General features: G+C 44.2%; 1 protein-coding gene across 2 annotated transcripts; it reads left to right on the plus strand.

Moving 5' to 3' along the window:
• The first annotated feature begins 3,224 nt into the window (after positions 1–3,224).
• Positions 3,225–15,790, plus strand: LOC101839930 (zinc finger protein 809-like). 2 transcript variants are annotated; one of them, XM_040729719.1, is made up of 5 exons: positions 3,225–3,375; positions 9,325–9,451; positions 9,963–10,055; positions 13,131–13,240; positions 13,948–15,790. In XM_040729719.1, exons 1-5 carry the CDS (start codon positions 3,373–3,375, stop codon positions 14,788–14,790), a joined length of 1,176 nt encoding a protein of 391 aa, XP_040585653.1. In that variant the 5' UTR covers positions 3,225–3,372; the 3' UTR covers positions 14,791–15,790. The 2 variants fall into 2 exon arrangements, with proteins under 2 accessions (XP_040585653.1, XP_012974811.2); XM_013119357.3 differs by lacking the exon at positions 3,225–3,375 and adding an exon at positions 3,382–3,661.
• Positions 15,791–17,008: the final 1,218 nt, after the last annotated feature.

Genomic DNA, 17,008 nt, shown 5'->3' on the forward strand with positions numbered 1-17,008 from the left:
TGTCTCTCAAGATTACTCTTTCAAAGTGATAAGGAATTCAGGGGGATTTTTTTTTGTACAGGGTTTGTTTGTTTGTCAGTTTCTAATAAACCCAAGTATGGGATGGAGTTTTCTGCTGATTATCAAATCGAAGTTTCAGTGTCTACTGTGTACTCAACACAGTCTGTTCAGGTTTGGGTCAGAAGCCTGTACATTTTTCTTCTGTTCAGAGAACCCAGTGTGGATTGGACAGAGGTGTCTGTGGCCTGGTGTAGAGCCCTTTAAGTGTATACTTAGATGACAACCAAAAGAAATCTAAAGCCTTGAGCTTGTGACTGGCCAGCAGGTAGGCACTGCTGTATCAGCTTATCAGAACTTTATTAAATGTTAAGCTCTGAACTTTTATATCATAGAAAGGGAAAACAATTTAAAATTATTTTTATGTCCTTAAAACTTGTATGCATTCAGATTCTTACAACTTGTATCTTTAGACTTTTATGTATTTTATATTTTTTATCTTTATATAGATAAACTTAAAATACCTGTTCTTGAAATCCGTTTTGTAACAGTTGGAGCCTTTGCTGTTGCTTTAAGCTGGCAAAGCTACCAGTCATCAAAAGCATTAGAGTTCTTGAAAAGGATAAAATTTTTACCTGAGTTAATGATTAAAGAGTAACAGAGATTTAAGCACATAGGTGGCTAGGTAAAAGGCTTTATCAGTGTAATTAACCTGTACTTAGTATGGCTATAATGACTTTAGTGCAGGATCTATGTGGAGAACTGATTTTAACTGAGAGGCTGTGGAGGGATGTTTTACTCAGAGCCCTCCAGCCTGATTGCAACTGGTTTTAAGTTAGCAAACAGACAGGACATTTAAAGAGACAGCGTAAACTTAAAACTGCCAGTGACAAGAATGTAGATCCGCTGCAGATGGAACAGGCAGGATTTTTGTCTGAAATGTGTGCCTTACCGGGCCCTGGAAAGGCACAACATTCTGCAAACAAGTCATGTGTAACAGAGCCAGTGAAAGAAGAAAACTGCCAGTGACAAAAGAAAAAGGCAAAAATGTAAATGAATTATGTCTGGCAGCATAGTTTGTCGGCAGAAGCTGGCCAGCCTGTCCTTCTGCCTAGGCTGAGGGAAGGGGTATCAAAAATAAAATACCCTTTATGTCTTTAAAACCATTATCCCCTGGGTGATCGTTAAATTACAAAGTTTCCTTTTTTTTTTAGCATAGAAAATCTTAATTAACAGTGTAGATTTTATTGTTCCTTAACAGGGGGGAAGGCACATGTCAAGAGACATTTTGAACAGGAGCATAAGATGTTTAGCTTCCCAAGCAGAGAGAGGTTCCCGCTCTGAGAAATGGTTGGTTATGGTGGGAGGTGGCAGGAAACCGCTGGGGCAGGCGGTGTGTGTGTGTGTGTGTGTGTGTGTGTGTGTGTGTGTGTGTGTGTGTGTGTGTGTGCGCGCGCGCCTGTGTGCTAGCATACAGGGAAGAGGAGGGAAATGAGGCCGCACTCCCAACTATGGGTCGCTGGTAGAATGTACAGTGCTGATAACGCGCGTACATGGTTTGATATGAGAGAGGTAGAGAAGATCCAAAGCCTGTATCTCTGGCGTCCCAGGGACTAAGGGAGCATCAGATACAAAAGGCACATGCTGATTTTGTGGTCCGCGGAGCACACACGAGGGGCCAGGGCTTCCGGGGCCCTAGAGCCACGTGGTCACCCAGTACTGGGATTTTCACTGGACCAAAAAGGCGAGAAACCACATTCTGGATAAGAGTCCTAACTCATGGAAGCCTGGGCAGAGGTAGAGAATGAGGGGCGGGTTTACCAGCCATGGCGGTGATAGATGGAGGAATCCAGAGATCCTTAGCTGGAAAAATGACCCAGTTGAGGACTACAGGGTCCTGGCATGTCTCAGACGGCCACTGGCAGGAATAAATGCCAGGAAAATCTGTTGGGATAAAGCTCGAAGGGGACCATGGCAGATTCCATGGTAGACGAGGGTGACCGAGGTGGGGGACAAACACGCCAGGCGGACAGAGCTTCGTGAGAAGTTCTATTAGAAAAGGGAAGGAAAGAGAAAAGAAGTAAAGAGACAGAGAGAGAGGACAGAGGAACAGGGTGACAGGAAAAGTCCTGTCTGCCCCAGGGGAACTGCAAGGTAGAGAGCAGGAAAGAGAAGAGAGAGCCCGGGAAAGAGCAGGAAAATGAAGGACCAAACCCCTCCTCCCCCCTAGCCTCCTGGATACTTAGTTCCTGGAAAAGAAACTCCAGGAGAGACCAAACTCCGCTTTAATCTCCAGTTCCTGAAAACTATTGGGATCGACGTAACAGGCCACCTGCATGTTAACAAGACAATGCCATAGAAACCACAGGATGTCCCCTTCTACAGCCAGCCAATGAGAATAGCTGATCAAGTATTTCAAGCCAAAACGAGACTTTGGAAAATTCCGCTAAATGTCAACCAATCAGCAACCGACCAGTACCTCTTCCCTCCTGCTGATGTAACCATGCAATTTTTTTTTCTTTAAAACCCCTAGCAGTAGACAAGGAAGCACCTGCGTGCAGACTACACAATCATGAAACCCTGGGCTGACCAGGGTTTCTGTGTGCATTCTGGCAGGTGACAGGGGCAGGCCAGACAATGCCTGAGTCCTTACACCAACAGGACACCAGATGCTCTAAGGGAAATTTCCAAATCTTACTGAAACCCAGGGCCAATCGACCCTGGTTTTTCCTTTTATAAGCCCACTCCCCTGCTGGTTTGGGTCCTGCTGGACAGCCCAAATTAGTTTTTTGTTTTGTTTTGTTTTGCTTTTTCGAGACAGGGTTTCTCTGTGACTTTGGAGACTGTCCTGGAACTTGTGTTGACCAGGCTGGTCTCTTAACTCAGAGATCCTCCTGCCTCTGCCTCCCGAGTGCCAGGATTAAAGGTGGGCGCCACCACTCCCCCGGCTCGAGTTCGCAACGAATAAAGCCCTGTGTGTTTGCATCGGGACTTGGCTCTGTGGTGGTCGTGTTTGGGGTCCCGCGTCCTGGGCATAAGAGGCACGACAATGCCATTCTCTCTACCTGTAAGGTATTTCCATGCAACCGTAAACTCTGCAACGGCTTCGGCAGTCTGGGTAACTCCGCCCCTCCCACCCAGGAAGCCCCGCTTTCCGTAACGGATTGGTGCCCTCGGCTGCCGCTCAGGCCCTGTGACAGGTCGACTCTGAAATGAGGCAAGCCGGGCCGGCGCATAAAGTTCCGCCGAGACCGTCCGAGTTCTCTGCCCGGCTGAGTTCGCCATCTTGGGTTCGGTCGTTCCGAGTCGTCGGTTGGGCGAGCCTGCGCCGGCACCGGAGACTGCGGACAGTCGCGGGACGCTCGGAGACCGACCATGGTGAGATCCGCGTCCCCGCGGAGCTGGTGCCCGGCGGCGGCAGCAGGGTCCCCAGCCTGGCTCTGCCCTCCGGCTGTGGGGTGGGGGTGGACGGGCTGCGGGCGCCCCCGGCGTCCCTGGTTCCTGCCCGGGAACTCGAGCTCCCGGCAGCTGCGGGCCGGCTGGGGCCATGGGGCCACTGGAAGTCAACCGGCAGGAACTGCTTTGCAGTCGCGTCGCTTTAGCACAACACACAGCAGCCCTCCTCTCCGGGCTTCAGATACTGGGAGGGGTGAGCTGCAGAACGGTATGGAAACTCGGAAGCTGGGTGCAGGGAGTGGGGTGTAGGGGTTGGGCTTTATAGGGTTGGGAGGTGTTGAGCGAACCCAGCGTCTGAGCACTAATGGGTGAGTGAGGAAGGAGGGCCTCCGCAGAAGTAAGAAACATTTACATACACATTTGTGGTGGGGAACATTAAGAAGAAACTCAATTCCTTGCCCTAAACACTACTTCTATAATATTTGATAGGAAATGAAGAGCCCAGAAATATGAAAAATTGTATGCATATGACTTATATACATGCATTCCAGGAATATTGAGCCGACAGCCACTTTAAACAAGCTAACCTCTAACCTTTGCCCTATATTGCTTCCAGTTACGTGGAAAAAGCGGAAGAGGTCATCAGTAATGGGAGCAGGTGCCCAGTGGTAATGGCTGATAACTCAGATAATGCCGTGTTGTTCTTTGCTGGAGCTTCACGCAGTGAGATACGATCCACCAAACTCAACAAACCCACATGGAGTTTATTGGGAAAGGGATCGAAGGGAGGTGTAGATGCAGAAATGAAAAGAAAGAGAATAATCGAGAGGTCCTTAAAAGGGGAAAGAGCGGTTTAGAACAAGGCTCAGCAGTTGGGACCGTTGAAACTGGAATCATGGAGCTGCCCTTGGCCCAGCTCCATGTGGCCCCAGGTCCGCATGCGTCTGCATGCAGCCACTGAAGCATGCTTGATGTAGCCATGCAACCTTTTGACAGTTTGAGCTGTCAGCATAGTGTCAGGATATTAACAAGCGCGGCCCATCAAAGATAGATCACGGGGCGAGGAAGGGACCCAGAGAAGAGCCACCCCTGGGGCAGCGAGAGAACCCGAGGATTAGAGAAGCCCGGTGACCAGGAAAGGTTCCTTAGGGAGAAGGCGCAGGCCCAGGAGAGGGGTAGGACGGAGTGACTGGCCGGTGCTGAGGAGAAATCCCTGGGCAGGAGGAGAGGAGTCGGGAGCAAGAACAGGGCCTGGTTGCCCAGGACTGGGGGAGAGGGAGAAGCCAGGATGTCAACCATCAGGAGCTTCCTGGCATGTAATCAGAAGTAGGAGATGAGACCAGCGAGAGCCAGAGAAACAGAACTCAAGACAAACGGGCACAGAACGGTGAAGTAACAGTGGTTGAAGGTGACCATTGCGTGGTTTGGGAGACAGACAGGTGACTGGTGGTGGTGGTTTGGGAGACAGACAGGTGACTGGTGGTGGTGGTTTGGGAGACAGACAGGTGACTGGTGGTGGTGGTGTGAGGATGGGACGAAGGCTGTGCCTAGTGTAAAGCCCAGCCACATAGCGCACGGGACTAAAGGGCTGGGTAATAATTCAGGAAATGGCGCTGTCTGTTGCCACTCATCGGTGTCTTGAAGTCTCCTCGGGCTGGGGGTCCCAGAGGCTCACAGGAATAGTTCGTCTGAGCTGGGGTGGAACAGTATTAACTCTGGACAGATGAATCTGCAGATGGGCCTCATCAGGAGACTTGAGTATTTGATAAGGTCTTGTCCAGTAAGTGTTGAGTCTTTTATTCCCGGGGAAAGGATATTTTTATCCTTCAGGATTACACTAACAACAGGTAGGACGGATTTTGGAAACAGATCACATTGTCTGAAGAGGCTTTGCAATCAGAAGGAGGAAGACTTGCGCCCCGGCTGTGAGGCCCAATGAAAACTGTTGAGGAGTGTCTATTGGGAGAGCCCAGGGAGCGATAGACATCCTGTGTGGGTTTGTAACATCCTGAGGCAATAGCTTCAGATATCTGATCTAAAGCCCATGGAGAGTGTGGTTAGGAAACTTAGGCAGCCTGTTTTAGAAGCTGCACTGCCTGTTTGACCAGTTAACTGACCCGGAAATGTCAGAGGGTCCTTCTGGTGGGCCTTGAAATGTATAATGGTCACCTAAATCAGAAGCCAGATGGTTGCCAGTAAGATCAAAATCTCAGGGACAAGTTTAATTGGGATACTATGGCAATAGAAGACCCCTTTTCTCCCCAATTGGTTGCATGGAAAGCAGGGGCCCGACCTGTTCAAGTGTTAAGTTTCATTCCTGTCCCATGTGGAGAACCTCAGCCAGGGCTACTGGGTCAGCTTTTTGGGCTGAAGTACAATTACTCAGAGGGGCTCCTGTGGGGGTCATTATAGCATTCTCTCAAAGTCTGTGTCCTGCCACCGTAAAATGAAGTTGGGGAGATTTTCTAGTCTGGAGCTTATGAGAAGAATCTGGTGCGTGCTGAGTCTTATCTGAGACACACTGAGTCCAGCTTTAAGGGTTGGCTAAAGCTGGCCACTGTAGAGATCGGGTCCCCAGCAGGACAAGGTCAGGATGAGAACCCTGGCTGGGAGCTGGGAGATTTTATTTTTTCCCCTGGGTAGCCACAAATAAAGTTCTTTATGGCCAGCTGAAGGTTGCTTTTAGCAGCTTGTCTGGAGCATCTCGGCCTCTCCCACTCTTCTGTCAGTTGTGTGATCTTCTGGGATGGCTCAGAGGGTTGCTAAGGTTTCCTTTCTCCTGGTCCCTGGGACCTGGCTGCCCCAAGGGCAATAGCTAATGTATAGGCTGTTACCTCAGTCCTTTCACTTACTGGCTTTAGCTTGGGGGGGGGCTGTTAAATCACCACAGCATCCTTATAGCAGTTTTGAAGAACAAATTATGGTTTGAAACCCGGCTGTTCTGTAACACTAAAAACTTGACTCATGTTTTAGGAATTTTTATATTTAAAATCTTGACAAACTTAAAAACTACAATTATCTTAAAACCTAGTCCTTGCTCTGTAAGAAAGCACTTCCATTAATTTTTACTTAAGAAGACAAAAGCAATCCCTCAGTCTACTTGGTGATGCTAGTGTGTGCTGGGTGTAGGATCATTGCTAGAACATGGGCCTTGTCAGAGGTAAACTAACTCCTTACCCCACAGCCACCAGTTGCCAAAAGCTCACATGGTACTTACAGGCTCCTCTCCCACCGTGATGGAGTCTGACCTGACTTGATGCTTGCAACATAGCTTCTGTGAGCGCATGAGTTCAGTGTCCCTGTCAGGACTTCTCTTGTCCTGTCTCAGAGCAGTCCTCTGTAACACCTGGCTCTTCAAACCTTCCTACCCCCTCTTTCAAGATGAGCCCTGATCCCTGGGCATAGGGCACGTGTCATTCACGCCTCAGCTCTCCGGTGTCTTGTTCTCTTTGACCAGTTGAAAGTCCCTGTCTGTGTAACTAAGTGATGGTAATTAGTTCTACCCTAGAGCCATGTGTTTTTATGGCTTGAAAGCCTCAGGTGGCTTTGTTCCCAGAGCTTTGGAGGTTAGCTTCTGTTCCCACAAATCAACTGTAAAAGATGAATGTAAGTATCTGGGCAGACTCCTGATGGGAACTGGTGGGTCCGGGGCTGTCTGTGCAGTGAGCAGTGGTAGGCTCAGGAGCTCCATGCTTTCCTTCAGGCCAGAGCTTGCTTTATTAGTTCCCTGGAGCAGGTTAGATAACAGCTCAACCATCAGCAAAGCAGGTAGCCGAACTCCCTCCTAGAGAGACATGAGACCTTAACCCGCCTGATCGTGTGTGTGTGTGTGTGTGTGTGTGTGTGTGTGTGTGTGTGTGTGTGTGTGTAACTAGTGGATTGTTTCTGTTAGTACACAGAGTTGGGCTTCGTTCTGTGTTCTAGGTAGGTTAGTATAGATACACAATGAACACTAGGGTTCTAGTTTTATGTGCCCAATCTTCCTTCCTTGGGGGGATGTTAGGTGTCTGGAATCATGCTCCAGACCTCTGGCATGTTGCTCACGATAGATTTGCTGTACTTTTTCCCCAGTGGTCAATGTATTGACATCTGACAAATCACTTTTGCTTTTTTTGGTCGGGGGGGGGGGGTTCAAGACAGGGTTTCTCTGTGGCTTTGAAGCCTGTCCTAGAACTAGCTCTTATAGACTAGGCTGGTCTCAAACTCATAGAGATCCCCTGCCTTTGTCTCTTGAGTGCTGGGATTAAAGGCATGTACCACCAATGCCTGCTTCATTTTTGCTTTTGAGGAGACTTGATACATGTGTAGATGTTTATTAGCCCTGTCACCCATGGGTGGAAGGAAAGTCAGGCGTCTATACCAGGGATTCTTATATGTTTTGTATTTTTTACCCCCCCCCCAGGAAATACTTGTATGCTCTTAGGTGTGTAAAATAAATATACATTTGCTGTAATAAGAATTTTATTTATTTCAAAAAATGCTTTGATACATCTATTAATATTTCTTATAGATGAAAGCAACTTTTCATACTAGTGAGAATTTCTAATTTATTTGTGTAAAGATAAATGTCAAGAAAGGATAGAAAATATTAAATAGCTTTGTTTTTCATCAAAAGTTGTGCTTTTGAAAGAGCAGATAACCATGTAAAATCTGCAATGTATAACATACTTGAGTCTGGAGCAGAGAGGGCGTCTGTGGTGCTTTGTAGCACAATGGCATGTACAGCACAAAGTATGCGTGTTGTGTGTTCTGAAGTCACCCAGTGGCACAAAGGTGAGCCCTGCCCATAACACTTTGAATTCAGTCCACATTTGATTTTAAATTAATTTTGGCTGCATGTTTCAAAACCTTTTAGTGTTCCCCCTTTTTTTGACCCCCTGCCTTCAGTTATGTAACCCCACATGGAGCTGCAACTTACAGGTTGAGAATGGATTTTCACTGCATAGATACATGTCAAGTCAACACAAGCTAACGTCATCTAAGAGCAGGAAGCCTCAATAAAATGTTTCTATAAGATGGGGCTGTAAGCAAGCACAGTGGGTGGTGCCACCCGTGGGCTGGTGGTCCTGGGTTCTATGAGAAAGCAGGCTGACTGAGCAAGCCATGGGGAACAAGCCAGTAGGCAGCACCCCTCCATGGCCTCTGCATCAACTCCTGACCTACATGAGCTCCTGCCTTCATTGCTTTTGATGATGAACTGTGATATGGAATTGTGAGTGGAATAAAGCATCTCCTCCCCAAGTTGCCTTGGTCCTGGTGTTTGACCGCAGCAATGGTAACCCTGACCAAGACATACTTACTCTATGATGGGTGCTGAGAACTGAGCTCAGACCTTTGGCCCTTGTATGTATACACCTTTAACAGTGCTGTGACTCAAACCTCGGCATCTGCATTTTCTTTGTTTGGAGACTGAATGTGACATTTATATGATTATGATTGGGTTCATGTATTCTTTCCCCTTGCCCTTTTTTTTTTTTTTTTTTTTGGTTTTTCGAGACAGGGTTTCTCTGTGGCTTTGGAGGCTGTCCTGGAACTAGCTCTTGTAGACCAGGCTGGCCTCGAACTCACAGAGATCTGCCTGCCTCTGCCTTCTGAGTGCTGGGATTAAAGGTGTGCGCCACCGATGCCCGGCTCCCCTTGCTCTTAACACTTCCCCTTCCCTTACATACCTGAGTGGTTTTCTACGGCTTTTGTTTTTGTTGGAATGGGAAAAGGCTAGTTTTGTTTTCAAGAATCACTATGTTGACACAGATAAAGATGCTGGTATTTTTCTTTTTCCATGATACAGAATACAAATCAAGCTGTACCTTCTGTACAAAACTAGTAACACAGACACATACAGAGAGAGAGAAAGAGAGGGAGGGAGGGATGGAGGGAGAAGGGAGCTCCCATTTTGTGTTCCTTGAACTAAAGAGAAGCATGTCATTCCAGGGATTGGTGTCATTTGAGGACATAGCCGTGGACTTCACCTGGGAGGAGTGGCAGGACCTGGACGCTGCCCAGAGAGCCCTCTACAGGGACGTGATGCTGGAGACCTACAGCAGCCTGGTGTTCCTGAGTAAGTATAACATCCGCCCCCATCAGCCTCAGCAAACACTTTTTCCTTGGTTAACAAGTATAATAATCATCACTTACTTTCAAGATTTATTTTATTTGTAGCTATGTATATGTGTCTGTGAGAGTGAGCACCATGTGTGTGGACACTCGTGGACACCAGAGTGTATTGGATCTCCCAGAGCTGGAGTTGAGCCGTTGTGAGCTGCCAAGTTTGATACTGAGAACTGAACTTGGGTCTCCCAAGAGCAGTATTTATTTGCTCTTATCCCATAACCATCCTTCCAGCCTGGTAAACTTTCTCAAGATCACTGTTTTGGGTTATCTGTCTTGTAGTTTAATGCCACAAAAGGGTGGCCTTCTAGCTAGTGAAGAATGAGAAATGAGAGTATAGATCCTCTCTGACCAGAGCTTCTTACTCACTTTATGAACAACAGTTCCAGAAGTGGTGCTGTGGTTCTCATTAGTAGACTGTCACAACACTGGCACCATTTCTTATTATTTCCAATTTACAGAGCTCTGCACAGCCAAACCTAAGTTGATCTTCAATTTGGAACGTGGATATGGGCCATGGAGCCCAGCAGAAGCCTCAGTGTGGAGTCTCCCAAGTGAGTAAATGTACTAGGAGGACAGCAGGCAGGGAGCTCATCAGATGTGGGTCATGTTGAGCTGTTGGTTTTTTAAAAATCCCATTTTATCTAAACTCAGTCCTGAAACAGCTGGTGGTGACATTGCTGAAACGTTTCTTCTTCTTCTTCCTCTTCTTCTTCCTCTTCCTCTTCTTCTTCTTCTTCTTCTTCTTCTTCTTCTTCTTCTTCTTCTTCTTCTTCTTCTTCTTCTTCTTCTTCTTCTTCTTCTTCTTCTTCTTCTTCCTCTTCTTCTTCCTCTTCCTCTTCTTCTTCTTCCTCTTCCTCTTCCTCTTCTTCTTCTTCCTCTTCCTCTTCCTCTTCTTCCTCTTCCTCTTCTTCTTCCTCTTCCTCTTCCTCTTCTTCTTCTTCTTCCTCTTCTTCCTCTTCCTCTTCCTCCTCTTCCTCTTCTTCTTCTTCTTCTTCTTCTGCTTCTGCTTCTTCTTCTTCCTCTTCCTCTCCATCCAGTTTAAGAAGTGGTGTCACTTCTCCCTTATTTTGTTGCTGAAAATTTGCCAAAAACATCTTGACTTGCCACAAATCCCCGTATATAGATCCTCCTAGTGCTTCCCACTGGTTAAACGCTTGACTTAACTTCTTGTTCGGCCTCCTGTCTTGTTCTATATAACAGCTTTGTTATTGGACCTTCCTGACTTTTTCAAACACCCGCTCTTTATTTTTTAATTTATAGGTAGGTTATCATTTTTGTAATTGTCATGTTATCAATACTGGTCATATAAAACATCTCTAAAAGAGCTTCAGTTAGATAGAACACAATGAATCGAAGGTATGAAGTAAGTGATGAGCTAATAGCCAGGGAGACTTTATCAGGAAAAATATGTAGGAGTCTTTATGTTAGCAAAGGCACACAGTGAGTTTGCTGTTTATGGATATTTTCGTTTAGTTTCCCTTTCACTTTGAGATGGCTATTTTCTAACTTTTGCATGTAACTAGTAATTGGATATAAATTAATGACTTGATACTGATCATATTTAGAATATAGATACATTTGGAAATCAATAACCTAGAAACATTCTAATATACTTAGCATACTATATTATATCTCGCTCTCATTCTCCTTTTAATATTCATTAGGTTTCATTTTCACTGTTCTACATTTTTGTATATTCTTTGTGTGGTTACTGGTGTTGTATGCATTATCTTTACTTTTCATTTCTATATTGGGTCTTCTTCTGAGTGGTACAGCAGGTTAAGGCTACAGGTGAAGAATAATGACAAAGAAGTCTCTCCCTTGCATAAAATGGAAAGATTGATGCATCCTCATTGTACAAATCACAGTACGGGAACATCAATCATGGCAAAATACAAAAAAATCTTCCCACATGTGTTGGCCCTCTAATACCCGATTCCAAGGGTAGGGAGGTGGAAAGGATGCCATGCACGAAACTCATATGCTACATTTAACAGTGATCTGACCTGAAAGCATTTTCCAGTAAATAGACAAATGAAGAATAAATTTAAATCTTTCCTAAGAAATTCAGAATCTTCAGTAAGAAATTGAGAGAAATTGCAGAAGAAAATACAACCTGAGGTCTTGGAAGGGAAATGCTCAACCATAACTAGGATATTCACTGAAAAGCATCATACAGTGTATAGTGTGCCAGAAAAAAACAAAAACAAAGCAAAACGGGGTTTGTAGATAAGGTTGAGAATTACTCTGGTCAGATTGAGGGGAAATACAGAGCAATCATGACTACTATAACACTCCATACCTTCTGGCTATGACTAAGAAACCTAACCTGGCCCAGTGAGGTGGTTCAGTAAGGAAAGACAGTACAAGGCCTGACCACCTGAGTTTTATTATTGGGTCCCATACAGGGGAAGAAGAGAACAGACTCCCCAAGTTGTTCTTGGATCTCCACATACGCACCATTGTAGGCTCCCACACACCATGGCCTACATGTACCTGCAACACACACACACACACACACACACACACACACACACATACACACACTGAATACAATAAAATGAAAATAACAAACAGAATGCAATCTGTGACTTGATACAAAAAGGAAAAAAAATGGCATCCAAAAAGACCTTTTTAAGGTCATTAAAATTAAATTGCCAATAGTACAAAAGAAAGAATCCTGAAACTGGCAAAAGAGGAATGTGCGTAGTTACTTTAGAAGACAAACCTATTAGCATAACATATGTCTTAGCAAAGACTATAATGACCAGGAAGCATTGGCTCATGTATTTGAAAGACAAAACTAAAGCAAGATTTCTCTGACCAACAAGGTTATTCTTTAATATTAAAAGAATTGATTGCCTTCTACAATAAGCATGAATTAATTCTGTATTTTAACAGTAAAACAAAGCAAGAATCCTAGTATCTGTTAGTGTAATTTGTTATATTCATTATAGAATGAAATGTATAAATACATACACTTACTGTAGTTCAGTGTCTTAGTTGAACTTTCTGTTGCTATGTTAAAATACCATGGCCAAAAATAACTTAGGGAGGAAAAATTTATTTTCAGCTTATAGTTCCTCAGCACAGTCCATCATTCCAGCAGAGACCATGGAGGATGCTGCTTACTGGCTTGCTCCCTGTGGCTTGCTCAGTCTCCCTTCTTTTTTTTTTTTTTTTTTTTTGTTTTGTTTTTCAAGACAGGGTTTCTCTGTATTGTTTTGGAGGTTGTCCTGGACTCTTTCTGTAGACCAGGCTGGCCTCAAACTCACAGATCCGCCTGCCTCTGCCTCCCAGGTGCTGGGATTAAAGGCGTGCGCCACCAACGCCCAGCCCCAGTCTCCCTTCTTATGGGGTCTAGGACCACCAGCCCAGTGGTGGCACTGACCACTCCTCTTTTGCACATCATTCAAGAAAATGTCCCATAGACTTGCACATAGGCAAATCTTGTTGTCTGGGCATTTTCTTAACTGAGGTCCCCTCTTTCAGAGTGACTCTAGCAGTGTCAAGTTGACATAAAACTAACCATCACAGTAAGCATATGAAGGCATGACTTTACGTTTATGTTTGAATTCTATAAAAATATGTATTATTATTGAATTGTGACATTTTTAATATTATAGATGTTCATAAAGTAAGTGCCCTGATTGACACCAGCAAGGAAAATCCTGAGATACATTTGGGGCAACTTGAAATAACTAACCAAAAGATACCAGATGAAGTCATGATTGAAGTAAGTAAAGCATTTAATGTAAGATCAAACCATATTTCAGTATGAAATAATTAGCATGCACACACAAGAAGAATGAACTGCCTAATTAGATGCAGCCTGCAGAAGAACCAGATAATTTTCATCTAAGTAAGGCTACCAGACTCAACATCTTAAGTTTACATGACAGTAAAGTTTATAGTACTATATTCAGTATTTTCAAAGAGGGGTAGCCTTTGAAACAAAGGCAATATTATTGATACTTAAAGGAATTTCCTATGAAAGGGACTTCTAGTAAATTCTGTAAATACTTCAAATCCTTTCCTTGTCAACAGTGTGGTTTATGTGGAAGCAAAGTGTTGAATGTCGTATATATGGAAATGTTTGCCAGGAAACCAGATCAGTAAATGGGAAAGCACACACCCAAGTATTTAGAGATTATGAGAAATCATTCATTAAGAAATCATACTTTGGGGGGCTGGAGAAATGCCTCAGTGGTTAAGAGATCAGGCTGTTCTTCCCAGCACCCACATGGCAGCTCATACCTGTCTATAACTCCAAGATCTGACACCCTCACACAGATATTCCTGCAGGCAAAACACCAATGCAAATGAAATAAAAGTAAATTATACTATTAAAAAAAAAGAAATCATACTTTGGAATATTAGGCAGCTCATTCTAAGAAAAAGTGCCTGAATACTAATGAATGTAAAAATTTCTTCTGTTTCAAGGCAAAACTAAAGACTCAACAGGAAGTCTACAAAGGGACAAAATCCCGTCATCGAGCACGTGCGAAAACATGTCGTCAAAAGTTGCACAGAGGTGGGAAACTCTATGAATGTGAAGACTGTGAGAAAACTTTCTGTACCAACTCAACCCTCATTAAGCATCGAAGACGGACTCATAATGTAGAGAAGCGCTTTGAATGTACTGAATGTGGTAAATCGTATCATTGGCAGTCAGACCTCACTGCACACGAGAAAACTCACTGGCAAGAGAGAACCTACATATGTAAAGGATGTGGGAAAGCCTTCTTCCGTAAGTCTCATCTCAATGCACATGAAAGAACCCATACGGACGAGAAGCCTCATAAGTGTACTGAATGCAATAAAGCTTTCCATTACAAGTCAGACCTTACTCGGCATAAAAAAATTCATTTGGGTGGAAAGCCTTATAAATGTGAAGAATGTAACAAAGGGTTTTCCCGCAAGTCAAAGCTCAATATACATCAGAAAACTCATACTGGTGAGAAGCCTTATGAATGTACAGACTGCAGGAAAACCTTTTTCCATAAGTCACAACTCACTGCACATAGGATAGTTCATTCATCTGAGAATTTTTATGAATGTAAAGAATGCAATAAATCTTTCCACTGGAAGTGTCAACTCACAGCACATCAGAAAAGACATGCAGGAAGAAACTTCATGAATGAAGAACACAGGAAAATCCTCCACGAGTCAGAAGTCACTGAACATTGGAGAAGTCAGACGGCTGAGGAACCCTACGAATATGAGGGATTCAAGGAAGAGTTCTACATAGAACCAGACCTTAATGTATTACGCCAGGGAAATTAATAATTGAGAAGCTTACAGAATGTAAAGAATACAGGAAAGTTTTCCAGTGCAAATCTGACCTCATTCCACACCAAAGACCCACACAAATAAGAAGCCTTAGCAACAGAGAACACCGTATGAAGAAAAGCAGGAACACTATTGACAGAACTTGTGTGACTTCACCACCACCAGAGGCTCCACAAGATGGTGTTAGAGAGCTCGGTGGTTAGTTCTTGCTTTATTTTGTTCTTTGGTTTCATAAGACAGGATTTCTCTTTGTCACCCTGGCTGTCCTTGAACTCACTCTAGACCAGGCTGGCCTTGAACTCAGATCCAATTGCCTCTGCTGGGACTCAAGGTGTGCACCACCACCACCTGAATAGAGCTCTTGCTTTATAAATGGTGATCCTAGCACCTATTTGACAAGTCAGCATTTCTGCAAATACCTGTCACCCCAGTTCTAATAATGGTGGAGACAGGGGATCACTTGAACTAGCTGATTTCTAGCCTTGCTGAGACATGATCCCCAGGTTCCTTTATGGGAGGGATAGATGGTGAGTGATGGAAGTGGACACTCAATACCCACTTCTGGTTTCTGTGAGTTTAGGTGCACATCTAAATACATCTGTAAATAAAAATAAACGTTGAAAGAACAGGAGGATGGTGAATGGCTCATTCTATAAAGGTCCAATGACCTAAGTTTGATCCCTAGAGCCTATACAGTAGGACAGAACCAGCCACAAGGTGTCCCACAGAATACACAAATGAATTAAACAAAAGCTACACAGGTGCTAAAACCAAAGTACAGGTAGAGAAGTAACCTGCTCATCAGATCCATGCTAACACAAAACACTAAATCATTAGCATTTCAAACAATCCAGCTGGAAATGGCTCAATGGTGGTGTGTTACCAAGCATTGTATCACCTGCTCTTTTATTAAAAACTTTTTCCAGGTTATTTGGAATAAATATCATTAACCATGTGAAAAACTGCAATAAATTGACGTTTTATTGCACTCTTATCTTTATGAATTTCTTGCCTTTTTTGTTTTGTTTTCATCTGTATGTAGACAACAAGAACCCTTTCGGTTTGACTCTTAATTTGGTTTTGTCAGCCAGTTTTACACAGTTACTTGGAGATTTATCTTGACTTTTATACTTCACTTTTATTGATCATTTCATCACTATTCACACTTGTTCTAGGAGCTTTATGCCTTGACAATCTTAAGACAAGTGTGCACGGTGATGAACTGTTGAGATGTCCAGACATCACACTGCCTGAGGACTTGTATGGAATAGTGAAACTTCTATTTGTAAGGCATACCTATCAAAGTACTGGATATTCTTTTTACTGCTAGTGCTTTTGTGGCACAAAGCTTGTGGAGGAACCAACCACTGGTTGTATTAAAGCCCCACTCCATGAAATGGAGCTCATGCCTGACACTGTTCAGGTGGCTAAGACCCTGAGTCTAGATATGTCATGGGCGCTATTAAGAGGTATGGTCTTAGCCGGGCGGTGGTGGCACACGCCTTTAATCCCAGCACTCGGGAGGCAGAGGCAGGCGGATCTCTGTGAGTTCGAGGCTGGGCTGGACCAATAGCCTCCAAAACAATACAGAGAAACCCTGTCTCGAAAAACCAAAAAAAAAAAAAAAAAAAAAAAAGAGGTATGGTCTTGTTGCTGTACAGATGGCACTGTTGGAGGAAGTGTCACTATGGAGGTTGGCTTTGAGGTCTCATGTTCAAACCCCATCCAGTGTCTCAGTTCACTTCTACTCCTGAGACATGAAGCAAGCTTGTTTCTAATTTAAATAAAAAAAGGAAAGATTTAAAACTCAGCTCCTGTAACACCATGTCTGTCTGCACTCTGCCATATTCCACCATGATAATTGACTAAACCTCTGAGCTGTAAGGTAGCCCTAATTGAATATTTTCTTTCTAAGATTTGATGTGCTCGCAGGGCATTGGTGGCGCATGCCTTTAATACCAGCACTCGGGAGGCAGAGGCAGGCAAATCTCTTGAGTTCAAGGCCAGCCTGGTCTACCAAGTGAGTTCCAGGACAGCCTCCAAAACAATACAGAGAAACCCTGTCTCGAAAAACAAAAAAAAAAAAACAAAAAAAAAAAGATTTGGTGTGATCATGGTGTTTCCACAGCAATAAAAACCCTAACTAAGACAATGTCTTCCAGACAGGAGGGCTGCAGCACATACAGACTCACAGGTTCTCTAGAAGTGTGCA

This window comes from Mesocricetus auratus, unplaced genomic scaffold (genome assembly GCF_017639785.1).
Source record: "Mesocricetus auratus isolate SY011 unplaced genomic scaffold, BCM_Maur_2.0 Super-Scaffold_100022, whole genome shotgun sequence".
Classification (NCBI taxonomy): domain Eukaryota; kingdom Metazoa; phylum Chordata; class Mammalia; order Rodentia; family Cricetidae; genus Mesocricetus; species Mesocricetus auratus.

What these genes read in the sequence shown, in the direction of transcription:
- LOC101839930 (XM_013119357.3), top strand. Translation starts at nt 3,545, where the DNA reads ATGGGGCCACTGGAAGTCAACCGGCAGGAACTGCTTTGCAGTCGCGTC. An exon ending in CAGCAGCCTGGTGTTCCTGA is followed by an intron (nt 9,452 to 9,962) that starts GTAAGTATAACA and finishes TCCAATTTACAG; the next exon opens with AGCTCTGCACAGCCAAACCT. An exon ending in CTCAGTGTGGAGTCTCCCAA is followed by an intron (nt 10,056 to 13,130) that starts GTGAGTAAATGT and finishes TTAATATTATAG; the next exon opens with ATGTTCATAAAGTAAGTGCC.